General features: G+C 45.3%; 1 protein-coding gene across 3 annotated transcripts in view; it reads left to right on the forward strand.

Moving 5' to 3' along the window:
• cyth1b (cytohesin 1b) overlaps positions 1–14463 on the forward strand; it is a 298861-nt gene that overhangs the window by 62261 nt on the left and 222137 nt on the right. Inside the window, exon 1 of one of the 3 annotated variants that reach the window (XM_072483572.1) lies at positions 3725–3927. The exons of the other annotated variants lie outside the window; for them this stretch is intronic. Within the exon in view, the coding sequence (XP_072339673.1) occupies positions 3855–3927 (73 nt within the window). The 5' untranslated portion in view covers positions 3725–3854. Of the gene's footprint in view, positions 1–3724; positions 3928–14463 lie in introns of those variants that run through there. 3 annotated transcript variants of the gene reach the window in all.

Genomic DNA, 14463 nt, shown 5'->3' on the forward strand with positions numbered 1-14463 from the left:
TAAAATTGAAATTTAATGAAAATAAAACTGCTGCTATCAGTGGCTCTAAAATGTATTTTCTACCCTGGTTTCTATTGTGATATGCATGTATTTTTTTTTTGTTTCTGAAACAAACATACAGTTTTCCTTGGTCCAATGTGGTGGCAGGTACTTTACTGTTAATGCTCCGCCAGTGCCACTTGTAAATTAGTAAAAGGAGAAAAGTATGGCATAAGGCTGATATTCAATTTGTTTCCATATGTTAAAGAATCTCTTTGAAGGACAATTAACAGGGAAATAGAACTTGCCATGTAGTTGGAGGGATGGAGTGGCATTCTCTTACTCTAACATGGTATGCTAGTACACTAGCATGCTGTGCAATGATGTCATCTGAAAACAATGTCTGTGCTATAAATAAACATTTTTTTGTTACTCTAATCCATACAGAAATATATGGCTTTTTATTTAAAGGAGCAGATCTATTGTGCAACAATGTCGTGGCTGGATCCTCCATTTAGAGACTAAGTGCTGACACCGGGACTGAATTATGGGTTTTCGACAGCCATGATGGCGTCGTAGGTCCCTGTACAACTAAGGATATATTAATAGGCCAGCATGGCGCCACATGGAACATTAAAAAAACTTCCAATTAGTGGGCAATTTAGCATGGCCAATCCACCTGCACGTCTTTGAGGTGTGGGGTGAGACCCACGCTGACATGGGGAGAATTTCGGCACCACATGGAACTAGTGCAATACCAACTGACGCCAGTGTCGGATTCGCGGTGATTGGGACTGGAGAGCCTGATAGGCTGGAGCTGCATTTAAGCACTCAACTCTCCACTCCACTCCTCATTCCAGCCAAGAAGATGCCACCCTGGAGAGTGGCCCTGCAATTCGCCAACACAGAGTTGGAGACACTGCTGGAGGCTGTGGAGGAGAGGTGAGACACCTTGTTCCCTGCGGTGGGCAGGCGGCTGCCACCCACATGCCAACCGGGCCTAGGCGCTGGTGGCAGAGGCAGTGAGTGCCGTGGGCCCCACCGCCAGGACCAGGCAGCAGTGCAGGAAGAACCAACCCCTGCAACCCCCCCCTGCCCCGCCTCCAATGCGGCCCCCATCAGCCCGTCTGGTCGACAGTGCTGGGTGAGGATGGACAACCTCCCCAGGTCAGCCTGTTCTGCAGGGTCCTCCCTGAGCACCTCTTGCTCAAGCAGTTTCAGTGCATCCGAAAGGGCTGTGGAGGCTAGGCACATACCAACCACTCCTGGTTCGATATCGAAGTTCATTCTCTGTAGGGAGTAAAAGGCAGACTTGTTAGCATGGTGAGTACTCCCGTGCCCAGCCATGTCCAACGGGCTACATGGTGGCCCTGGCCTGCACTGCAGCCCCTGCCCCCCCACATATTCCCCATCCCCCGCCCCTGACACATTGCCCACCGCACCCCTAGCCCTGTCGGTGCCTGCCACTTGGGGGGTCCTCTAAAACCGTCCTCCGTCCCTGCTGGTAGGGGTACGGGTGGCTGGGGCGACTCATGCCAGCGGTACACTCTAAGGCCCATGTCCTGCGCCTTCCTGTGGGGTCTACTGTGGGTGGACCGTGTGCTACCCTGCCAGCAGTGTGGCGTTCGGATGTGTGTGGGATGGGGATGGGGCGCCACTGCACTGACCAGTGCCATGCTTCATGGCATGCGTGCAGGCAAGGCCCATAGATGGAGCTCGGCCAGGGGAGGTGGGCACCCCTTGGGACCACAGCTGTGGCGTCCTATTGGTTCTTTGTGTGGCACACTGGTTGTGCCTACTTGTCTGGTGACAGGATGGTCAGGGGCAGGGGTGCAGCGGCAGGCAGGGTTTGGTGACAGCCGATGATCCTGCGGGGAGGGCCAGCTAAGGGTTTCACTGTCGGGACATCTCCTCTGCAAGGGGCAGTGTGCCAAGGGGGGTGCCGATGCCCATGGTGCATGCGTCTGCAGGTCGAGGCACACTCTGCGGCTCCCCTGATGTCCCTGAAGTGGGGCAACACCTTGGATGGGTGCACTGGTGGTCAAAGCCTGGATACCCCGGTTCCAGGGGGCATCCTGACCCCAGGACCCATCTCCTGGTCACCCTCTGCCACTACCCCCAGTCCTGGCAGACACCCCCTGGCCAATGGCACAACTGTCAACCGACTGTTGCGCCTTTGGTAATTTGGCTTACCTCCTCTCTCTTGTCGGCCATGGCGTTTGTTTCTTGATTCTAAATATCACAAGCGAACCGCACCACTGTCAATTCTGCCTGGTAGAGGCAGAGAATCGTGGGAGGCTGGAACATGCTGGGTCGTGCCCATTAATGATATGCTAATGAGCATTACTGTACTGTTTGCATATGCATGCGGGTGCACTGCATGGAACTCATCATGCTGCTATCGAGGCACCAAGCATGCCGTTCCATTGGGCGATCGGCGCTGACCTCTGTTTTCAGCTGATGAGCGATTCTCCGCCTGATCACGATTTTGGTATCACTGGACGGGAAATAGCGCCCCATATTTCTGAAGGAAAAAATGTTTAAGATGAGTATATATTGATAACAATCAGATGGGCAGCTGATGCCATTGAGTTTATGGGTTTGGGCTTTGAAGACAGCCATGTGATGTTTTACTCCTGCTTTGCATGAAGTGCAAAAGAGCAGAACTTTAGCTTTGATCAGCAATTCTAAATCAAACTGAGTTTGGAATCTTGGTTTACCATGACTGTTGTCGATTGTGCAGAAAAATTAACATGAATTAATCTATTCAAGCACTATTTTTCTGATTTTAAAGTCATTTTTTTACAAAAATGGAGCTCTGAATGTGGAAAAAATCAACTAGCCTATCAAGAAAATTACATTGTAAAACGAGCCTTTTTTAGTAGCAACATGCATTTATATCTTGTCCAAATTTCTACACACAGCCTGCCACATTGCATAGAAATATGCAGACTTCTGAAATTCATTATGAATGTCTGAGGGGCATATTTCTTTAAGCAAAATAGGATGGGTCAGTGGTTCAAAGCATTGCACAAAAAATCCTCTGAAGGTAGAATGTTTTGTAACGTGGCATAAATTGGCAGTGCTGTGGTCAGGTATGAAACAATCCATGTGTTTTGTCAGTAAATTAGGGAATAAAGTTTAGTTTGCTATCGAAGGAGGAACCTTGGAATCACATGCGGAATAAATGTTTCATTTTTTTGAAGAAACTTATAGTTGCAATCACTTTTTAAGATGGCCTTTTGTAACACTAGCTTGTAATTTCTGTCAGTTTTTCAAAAAATACCTTATTCACAACATTGGTGGTACATTTTTGCAGCATGTTCATTTTATGTAATGGAACAGTGAGTTGCTAAGCAACGATGAACACTTGATACTGAAAAGGTTTCATAGGTGAACATAGAATCCTCATCATAACTAAAAGCACCTCATTGAAAATTTAATAGAATGCAGTTTGAAGAGAGGCTGGAGAGAAGTGGGGTTGGAAATAAAAGTAATTCACAATTATTTGACTTTATTGCTTAATTAGAGCATCGATTGTGCTTTCGTCTATGTGTATCTGATTGGCTGAATGAAGACTGTGATGCAGGTTGTCAGGCAGTGACATCGTAATACTTAGCAATTTGGAAATATTTAAGCCTTTCCTGGATGTGTGGCCAGTGAAATTCAATTACTGACGGTCTGCTGCAGTCGTGCATCAAGAGACAGTCATATGGTTTCTCTCTATATATAGTGTTTCCCTATTTCGGAGAGAACTTAGACTCTGACCACCAGTGAGATTAAATGATCCTGTGAAGCCTGTGTAGAGAAAAGACCACATCCACAGAAATAAATGTATTTCATGGCTTTTGGATTATAAAACATTGAATCGAGTGATGGGGACTGTTAGTGAGCTCTGTGCGTCCAGCTTCCAGGCTTTCTTGTGTCCAAGTGTAAATAGAAAACCAGGTATGTTTGAATAAAATTTGAAGCTGATAAGTAACCTTGAGCCTGTACTGTAAGAATGAGCACTTCTAAGTAGTGTTGTTTAAAAGTGAATAAAAAACAGAAACTGACCAATTAAAATGGACATAACATAAACCTCTCTGAAACACGTTGATCACGTTACCCTAAACTAGTCTTATAAGTGCTAAAAATGTATCCTATTTGTGTATATTCCAAAGCATCGTACTTTGTGCATGTATGCCATAACAACCCAAAAAATGGGCTGAAGTGATATGTTTGCTTTTAAAGAGTATTTTCATGTATCTTTAAAATTGCATTAGAAGAGAAAACATTTAAAAAATACAACTGCGAGATTGTATTTACTCCTAAAATTTTGCAACTTTTTTCTTTCAAAAGCTCTTGGCTTTTCTGAAGACTTTGAAATGTTATTCTAGTGGTGACTCTGTCGGTATTGGTTTCTATATACTTGACTGGACTTTTGAGTAATGAAACATTTGGAATACTGCTGGAGATATAAACACTTGTTATTTTTCAATTAAATTTCCTTCCAGTATCGACTTGCTAACTAATTTTTTCCCTCGGATTGTAATAGAATTATGATATTTGGAAATTATCACTCGTCCCTGCATATTCTTTGTGTTGTGCATAAGAATGCTGAGGTAGTGTTGATTAGCTTTACTGAAATAAATGATTTGTTAATTTGAATTTTGCAGTCTAATATTCACAGTAATAGGGAAAATACATTGTATTATGTTTGGTTTGATTATTAAAAGAGTTGAGTTTTGCAGTAAATATTCTGTAGCTAGTCGTCATTGTGTGGTTTATATAAGTTCTCAAAATACACATGCCTTTGTCTAGATTTGAGTGAGTTTGTTGATCCTGTGTCTAATTGATTTCCATTGCCAGAGAGACCATATGGCAGTTTTAAAAGCAGTTAAAATGCAGTTGATTGCTCCTTGAAGAATGATAGTTAATTTCAACAGGATTCCTAAGAATGATAAAATGGTTACAGCACAGAAGGAAATCGTTCCGCTCTTTGTGTCCATGCCAAGGAAGAACAATTCAGCTTGTCCCACCCTTTCCCTGTACTCCTGCAAGTTTTTCCCCGTGTAATTGTCTAATTCCTTTAAAAGCCATGATAAGCCTCCTCCTTGGAAGGGAGAAATGTACAGGGCTATGAGCGAAGAGGACAGGGAGTGGGAATAATTGGATAACCTGCACCAGCATGGGCGTGATGGACCAAATGGCCTCCTGGGTTGCATGCTCCTCAGAAATTAATTTGCTTTATTTTCCATTCCCTTCCCTACTCCCAATCCCAGAATAGTCAAGAAGGGTTTAAATGTGTACATGTTAATTCAATGTAATCCATTTAAAATAAAATTGCAAATGTAGAAAATGCCTTCATCAAAACTCATGTTTTTAATTATCAGAAGAATACTGCAGGAAATTCTAATACTCTGGAAAAATGGTTGATTAAAGCATAATGTGGTGGCAAAACAGTGCTTTATAATCTGTCAGCGTCCTTTCCAGCCTTGATCCTTCTGAGTGTGATGTTGTTCTGTCATTTAGTAGATTGCTCATTTGGATCAGAAACAAATTCAAATATTAATTTGGGAAAATAGAACTTGTTGCCTTCTGCCAGTAAATCCAAGTGCTGTGCGTAAAATGCATGCTACTATTAAAATCTGCAGTGTATGTTAGCACTAATACTAGGATAGACATCAGTTAGCTGATTAAAGCTTGAAATGTTGACAATAGAATGCTTCAATTAGTCCGATGATTCTGTTCCGAAATGTAACCTGAATATTCAGACATTGCAGCCGTAAATTTTTACATATACAGCTGCATAATGAAATTAAATACACCTTGTCGGACTTAAAAGGGGGAGGGTCACTTTTCATTCTTCTTTCCACAGCCAAAATCATTACACAATTTAAATAACCTATTCACTTTTGTGGTTAAATCATGATTGGGAAAATAGACAAAGTAGATGAGAAATTTTACATGTGCAACGCCGATATTCCCAAATAAGAACATCTCATGGAGACCTGCATGATACTTGCACATTCACAGAAAATCTTAATTAAATAAAGCTTGTACTGAGCTGGAATGATAACTTGTCAATTATGAAATTCAGGTTACAACATATATCGGTAAAACAGAAACTGAAGGGTTTATACTTTGAGATTTCACCTTGGATTTAGAGTACTTGATTGGAGATTGAACTACTGGGTTGGAATTTGCTGTTCGCTTTTTTTTTTGCATGTTCTGTGATTTTTTTCCCTTTTTTTTTTCTGTTGCAGCCTGTGCAAATTATGGCTTTACTTCCATATGCCATTATTGCTCCAGAATGTAATTTTAAGGATTTCTTCCCTGTGAAGTATAATAAACGCAGTTGGCAGTGACATTAAATATTCACCAAGCTTGATTGGTCTTACTGTCTGCAAAACACCCCACTCCTTTCTAGCCCCTTGATAGAAAAACATTGCACTTTTATTGAACTGTAAAAAGATGCGTTTTCAAATTTGATATCAAAATTTGTTAACTCTAAGGATAGTTTGTAATATTCTGGGCTAGTTGGTTGTCTTGGTAGAACTTTCTGTAATCTTAGACTCAAGCTGGTTAAATTATTGATGTTATGAAGGACATTGGGGTGGATTCTCCACTGTCCACCACAAGTAGCGGGGTACCCGATGCGGCAGAGAATGAAGAAATCAGAATCGGTGGGTGCCGATCCAAGCATGATGCTCCAATCTCTGCTAGCGGAGGGTCGAGGTTCACTTGCGCGACAGCCGGACGATATATATGAATGCTTGGATCCGTTTAGTGGATCTGGCCCCCTATTCTCCGGCCCTCTGGGCTGGGCACCACGTGGGCAGGGATTACCACAGGTCTCACCGAAAGTGAGCATGACATGGTGGACCAAGGGGATAACTCCTTTCAGGATGAGTGACTAAGTGCTGAAACCCCAGTGTTTACACATCAAAGAGCGGTAAATGCATTGCAATCACAGCTTGAGTGATTGGAATGCACTTGGTGAATAGAGGATGGGGGAGGGGCTGTTTGCAGTGGGGTGAATAGAGGGTGGGGGCTGATTTGCTGTGGGGGGGGGGGGGGGGGGGGAGGAGGGTATGGCCACGGGACTTCACTATCTGGCTGCTTGCTCCAAGTGGCAGTCCGAGGCCGGGATTCCCTCTGGAATCCCTCGTATTCCTCGCCATGCATAAATTTGCATGGTAAGGTTTACTGAATTACTTTGCAATTTGCGCTCTCGGGGGGAAATGTAAATCGGTAACAATTCTCCTCCAGTGAGAAAACATAGGATTGGATTCTCCGTTGCCCGACACCGAAGTAGTGTTTGGCGATCGGGCGGAGAATGGAATCTCACGCTGAAGTCGGGGCCGGCGCCGGTTTCATGTTGGTCCGCCTTGCGCCGCCCCCCTCCAAACTGTCGTCATCGCAACATGCTCCATTTCAACGATGTTGGTGTGTCATCGGCCGGCCCACCCGTGATGTTCCACACCTGATGGGCTGAGTTCCCGACAGCGTGGGAAACGTGTGGTCCAAACCGTGAGTGAACCCAGCAGGATGGCTGCGGACCGTGTCTAGCACCGCCACACTCGGCCGGGATCCGTGCCGCTAGCCGGGGGGTGGGGGGGTTCTTCTGCAAATGCTGGGGGGACTGGTGGGGGGTGGGCAGGGGTTGCGGGTTAGGTTACGCTCACAATTGCGCCATGTTTAAACGGCGCGACTGCTGCAGGTCGTCAGTCATGCGTATGCGCGGCCTGGGACCCGGCCATTCTCCACCCGTTTTCTGCGCGATCAGCGGGCATTTTACTAGGCGCCGGTGCAAGCCCCTCCCTGGAACCAGAATCAGTGAGGGGTTAGTGCTAATTTGGCAGTCGTGAAACACCTTGGCGTTGGCACTTGGCCGCAGGAACGGAGATTCTAGCCCATAGTCTCCCAAAAGGAGAATCTTGTCCTCTGGTTTATCTGCTAACATCAGCTTTTGTCAATCAAGCTGAAAGGCCTGCCTCACCACCCCTTTCTCTTTCACAGTTGCAGTGGAATTTCAGTACTGAAATGTCTGTGGTTATTGCCTGGTCAGGACGTGCTGTGGGACCCGTATGCTTGTGGTGCCTTTTGTGTAGTGCCCCTTACTTTTACTGTCCACTAATGTTTTTATTTCTTTCCACTCTGATTTAGTGTCTATTGTGTGTTTTTGTAAATGTTTTTATTGAAGTTTTTACATATTATACACGACATTCGGTAAGAATAACTGTGCCGATTACAATGTTCATGTCATTTTCCTCTGTGCCGATTTCCCCCCCCCCCTTAATTTGTTGTTTGAATGTCCTTTCCTGGGCCCTTCACTGTACAATAGGTAGTTATTTGCATGTGAGCAGTGTTGTGCGCCCCCACCACCACCACCTTTTGTTGTTGGGGCCCCCCCTTTTCCTGTCCTATTCCCTTGGGGGTTCTTTTCTTGTGGTCTTGTTCTAGGCCCCCCTGGTGTCTGTTGTTTTCTGGCCTCCCCCTCCTTTTTCCTGTAGATCTCCCTCCCCCCTTTCCTGTCTGCTCCCTTTGGCTCCCGTGCCTCCTCCCCACCCCCACCCCCGCTCTATCGGCTGTTGGCTTTGAACAGATCCTGGAACAAGTTGGTGAACGGCCTGCACACTTTGTGGAAGCCAGCCTCTGACCCTCGGATAGTGAACTTGATCTTCTCCAGGTGGAGAAATTCGGACAGGTCTGCCAGCCAGTCGGCAGCTGTGGGTGGTGCTGCTGATCGCCAGCCGAGCAAAATTCTTCGGGCGATTAGGGAAGCAAGGGCCAGGGCGTTGGCCCTCTTCCCCATGAATAGTTCTGGCTGGTCCGATATCCCAAAGACTGCCACTCTTGGGCGTGGCTCCACCCTCACCCTCACAACCTTGGACATTGCCTCAATGAAGGCTGTCCAGAACCAAACAGGTCTGGGGCATGTGGGCGTGGTTGGCCGGTCCGGGCAGGCCCTCCCCAGCACCATTCACATTTGTCCTCCACCGCATAGATCCTGCTCGTTCAGGTTCTTGTCAAGTGTGCTCTGTGCCGCCATGTCTGCGTGGGTCTCACCCCCACAACTCAAAGATGTGCAGGTTAGGTGGATAGGCCACGCTAAATTGCCCCTTAATTTGAAGAAGAAAAAAAATTGGGTACTCTAAATTTATTAAAGCAAAAGTGTGCTCTGTGCACCACTTTCAACTGCATGAGGCTTATCCTTGAGCATGAGGAGGTGGGGGTACCCTGCACCGTGCTTCGCTCCAGAGTCCTCGCCCTATTTCCGTCCCTAGCTCTTCCTATTTTTTCCATCTCTCATCCAGTGGTGAACGACTGCTTTCTAAGAGTCATCCGTACAGGTCCCCACAGGTTCCCTTCCCCAAACTGTCCACGTCCAGTAACTCCTCTAGCATTGTGCTTCTTGGGTTCATGGTATATAATAGTTTTCTTGCGGAGAAAGTTTTGACCTGCAGATGTCGGAGTTCGTTCTCGTTTGGTAGTTCCAGTCTCTGTCAGCTCCTCTAAGGTCACTAGTCTGCATATCTAACTGTCAGTGTTCCCCCTTGTCTGTGTCCACCTCTTAAAGGTGGCGTCGAGCATGGCTGGTGCAAACCTATGGTTGCCGCAGATGAGGGCCATGATGGACACTTTGGTCAAAGTGAAACGTTGCCTCATTTGGTTCTAGGTTCTCAAGTTCGCTATCACCACTGGGCTTGTTGAGTGTTTTGCTGGTCGTTCCTGTAAAGGATTCCTCCACCCTCACCCATTCCGTGTCTGGGTCCTTCACTCACCAGCCGTGGCTGTCCAGTGGTAGATTTGCAAGTTCAGGAGGGCCAGGCTCCCCATATTTCTTCTCCCTTGTAGTACTTTTTGGGGATTCTTGGATTCTCTCTTCTCTCCCCCCCCCCCCCCCCACACACACACACACTCACTCCATAATTGTCTTTGTTGAATGGAAAAAGGCCTCGGGGATCTAGATCGGTATGGATCTAAGCAGGAAGAGAAAACTGGGCAGTACGTTCATTTGATCGGCTGCACCCTCCCCTCCAGGGAAAGCAGGAGTGCATCCCATCTTAGTAGGTTCTTTCTAAATTCCTCTGCCAGACTTGTCAGGTTCTACTGGATCCCCAGGTAGTGGAATTTGTTCTGGGCTATTTTAAATGGTCGTTCCTAAATGTGCATGGACATCAACCTACATCTGCTTTCTGCTGCTTTTTCAACCTTTGTCTTCATGATTTAGACTGAAATGTAAATGATTTGTTTATGATCCAGCATGTCCAATTTGAAAAGTTAAAATTTTAACTTTAAAACTGCTTTTAAGGGGAGATTCCATCCTGTATATTCCGAATATTCAGGCCAAATGGCATCCTTCTGCACTGTAAATGCTCTGAATTGGGGGTTTGGTTCAATGTATGGAAATGAGGGTGTGTGGAGACATCCAGATGATAGGAGATTACTGAGTTATAAAACACTCTAATTATGCATGACCCAGTTGTGATTCGTCCAGAAATGCATTCATAACTTCCTTTGTTTGTGTTACTGAATAACCTCGCCTGCACATCAAACAATTACTTGTACAACTATGCAATGAAAGTATTTCTGGGAACAAACCATAATTCAGTTCCATAAGGAGCTGTTTGCAGTGACATTTTGAACATTTGTATATATGTCTATATCTTGGGAATAAACAAATATATTGTAACAAAGGTGAATCAGCATTGATGATAGTTGCTGTAACTTATTACATTTCAATTACAGTGCAATAATAATTCTGATCTGTGGAAAAAATAGTGAGTGTTGGGTACATAATTGCAACTTTAAAATAGGCTTCAATTGATCAATTTTAATTGTGTAGCGATGGAAATCTTGCTAGGTCAAATAGCTGTTGCTTTAGTTTAAATAATAAACCTGCATCAACCTGTTGGATTAAATGGTCCCTGCTTTAATTTAGCTAATATATTGTGGGAATGAGGCTCAGTTGACACAGCTTCCTGTTTGGAATATAACACTCTTAAAGAGAGAATAGAAACTATGGTCTCAAAATACAAATACCACAACACACTTATAAAGAAGATACAGGATCTGTTGTGACCAGCTTGTGAACGCTTGTTCCGTGCCATATTAGATTGGGTTCTGTAGATGTCCATGGCTGCTGGAACCATCATTGAAAATCCTCAATTATGTTTAAAAAGCAAAGGGTGAGATCCATTTGGTAAATTGGTCAGCCCCAAAACCCAATTTGCTATTTGATGAACTCGCTCACCAATTTGTGCTGCGGACGGGCACCAAGGATGCTTCAGCAGTGATATTAACGGGCATTCCATTGAGGTTAGTTGTTGGTTTGTCCTTTCGGATTGCTGGACAGTCAGCATGATTAGTGCTATAAGGTGCTGAGGAAACAAAGTTGTTCGGCTATCTCCTGAAGGTGTTCTCACACTGCTTAGCTTTATTGATCTTGTGGAATTTTAAAATAAATTTAAGAGTACCCAATTGTTTTTTCCAATTAAGGGGCAGTTTAGGGTACTCTGGGCGGGATTCTCAACGCGCCCGCAACCGGCGATTCCGCCGCGTGATGGGCCGAATGTCCGCCAAATTCGGTCGAGTCCCGCCGGCGTCGTTCTCGTGTGGTCCTACCCGGCGGGACCTCTGCGTTCTGGCTGCAGGGGGAGGCCTGGTGGGGAGGAGGGGGATCTGACTCCGGAGGGGCGGGGGGGGGGGGGGGGGGTGGCCTGGCCCGCAATCGGGGCTTACCGATCGGCGGGCGGGCTATTCCGGTGGGGGCCTATGTTCCTCTGCGCCGGGCCCCGGTTGGTCTCCGCCATGTTGCGTCGGGGAGACGGCAACCCATGTGCATGTGCGAACTAGCGCCTGCCGTGGCGCGCATGTGTGAATTCGCGCCACCGTGCTGCCCCCGTTCTTGTGGAGTTAATTAATTATCTAATTATTTAAGTGTTCGGAAGACTGTAGCAATTGTGTTGTGTCCCCACTCCAAACTCGTTAACTACCGATTCCATTCCTCTCACTGACAACATTGAGATTAAGCCTATCTGCTCACAATCTTGGTGTCACGTTTGACCTCATATTTGTGCCATCACTAAGACTGCCTGTCTATTTTCACATCCTTAACTTCATCACTGTTTCAGTTCATCTGCAGTTGAAACTTTCATTCCTGCCAGCGTTATCTCTAGACTGAACTATCCCAATGCACTACTGGCTGTTTCTCCCACAGTCTATCCTTTTTAAACTGGAGGCAATTGAAAACTCTACTGCCTGTATCTTAATTTACAGCAAGTCCCATTCCCTTGTCATCACTGTGCCTGCTGATCTACATTGGCTTCTGGTCAAGCAACATTTAAAATTCTCATCCATGTTTTCAGATTCGCTGTATTCAGCTTTCCCCATCGCTAATCTCCTCCGGCAAACCTCTGAAATCGGCATTCGTCTAGTTTGGCCTCCTGAGAATCCCCGATTTTTAATTGCTCTGCCATTGGTGGTTGCGCCTTCAGTTGTCTCACCACCTGAAGTATAAAGGGTTAATAGCTGTTATGAGAATAGCATAGATCATCGGTGATGTCAGATCACGTGCAACAAAAGCTCAGAGATGCTTCTGGAATCATCCTTGTTCTTATCAATCTCTGTACACAGTTGTATATAGTTCATAAATGTTTATAAGTTCCTGGATGCCTTGTTTCCAGTGGTCTCTTTTAAACACATCTCCATGGTGGATGTGGTCAAGCCACTGATCCCTGGCGATATTGCTGATGGCGGGGGGCGGGGAGTGAAAGCCAATCAAAACAAAGCAGGGAGGGGAACTACTGCAGCAAAGAATTGGAAAGAAACGCACCATTGGAATCCCAAGTTAATTGATTAAAGTAACAGACATTCATAGCATAAGCCTTGCCTCTACCCAGCTGACTTGATCATGTGGAAGGCCCCAATCCAGCAGGGAGAGGACCATTTCAGATTTAGCACAGAACTCTGATAAAGAACACTTTGCACACTCCTCTATTCCATTGACAGCAGCGGAGACAACATCTTAACAAGACAGGGTGTTATTGAGGACACAGCAAAAGCAACTCCTGAAAAGGTTATTAAGGCCTTTAATTCATATTTCAGTCTTCAAAGAAACATTATTATAGACCAGCGAGGTTTAACAGGTGCAACCAGGAATGCAGAGAATGCATTGATTTTATTTTAGTATCATTTGGCTGAGAGTTACAAGTATGGGGCACTGAAGATGAACTGATTTGAGACCACAGTTAGTGTGCTTGATGAAACCCTGTCTCATTTTTTTGTAGTCTAGAGAAGAGAAAACATTGTGGAAGAAGTTAAATTAGCCAGACAGGCTGAACTATAGAAACAGAATAGAGTTTTAATCTGGGGTGATTAAGATTTTTTGTGGAGCCAGACTGCTGACTCAGGCCAGAATGTGAGCAGTGCAGGTACCAGTGCATCCACGAAAGAGGAAATCCAGAAGAAGGATGGAGCAGTCATCCCCATTATCCAGTGCTCCTCTTGTGGCACAATAAAGCCCCATAGGCGCAAAGACCGTCCTGCCAAAGATGCAGAGTTTCATTCCTGCTGAAGGCAGGGCCACCTTTTCAGGAGACTGCCTCAACAGAAAGTGTCCTACTCCAAAAATTTGAAGGAATACTTTCTTGGGTGAAGTTTCAAAACCCCCGTGTCTCCCCGTGTCTGCGGGTAATAAAAGATGATAAAGGGCATTTCCAAAGTAGACGTAGAGCGGATGCTTCCTCTTGTGTGGAAATCTAGACCGAGAGGTCCATAGATTTAGGATAAGGGGTAGCAGATTTAAAACTGCGATGAGGAGAAATTACTTCTCTCAAAGGGTCGTAAATCTGTGGACCTCACTACTCCAGAGTGCGGTGGATGCCGGGACATTGAGTAAATGTAAGGAGGAGATAGACAGGAAAATGGAGCTGAGGCCGAGATGAGATCAGCCATGATCGCATTGAATGGCAGAATCGGCACGAGGGGCTGAATTGCCCACTCCTGCTCCTGATGTCCAAATATCAGTAGAACTTGGAGACGATTCTGGAAAGAGCTGCATGCGTATCTATCCCCGTACGTTGTTGCATATAGTTAAATGTTTGGAAGTTCCTAGAAGCCATGTTTCCAATAGTCTCTGTTGAGCACTGCCAGGGACTGTTTTTGATAATACTTCAACCCCAAGTTCTGGAATACGCTCCCTAAACATTTCTGCCTCTACTTTCCTCTTTTAAGACATTCCTTAAAACCTACCTCTTTGACCATGCTTTTAGTCACCTGTCGTGGCTCTGTGCCATACTTTGTTTTATAATGCTCCTGTGTTAGTACTTTGGGACTTTCAATATATTAAAGGCACTATGTAAATATAAGCTGTTGTTCTGGATTGCTGCCTTGGTGCCTGAGTCACTGGAGTCATTTTGGGATTGCACATTGAGTGGAGTACCCGAAATGGAAGTGCAAATTTCTCTCATTTTTCTCCAAAGGGGAAAAATAGCT

This window comes from Scyliorhinus torazame, chromosome 18 (assembly GCF_047496885.1).
Source record: "Scyliorhinus torazame isolate Kashiwa2021f chromosome 18, sScyTor2.1, whole genome shotgun sequence".
Lineage (NCBI taxonomy): Eukaryota > Metazoa > Chordata > Chondrichthyes > Carcharhiniformes > Scyliorhinidae > Scyliorhinus > Scyliorhinus torazame.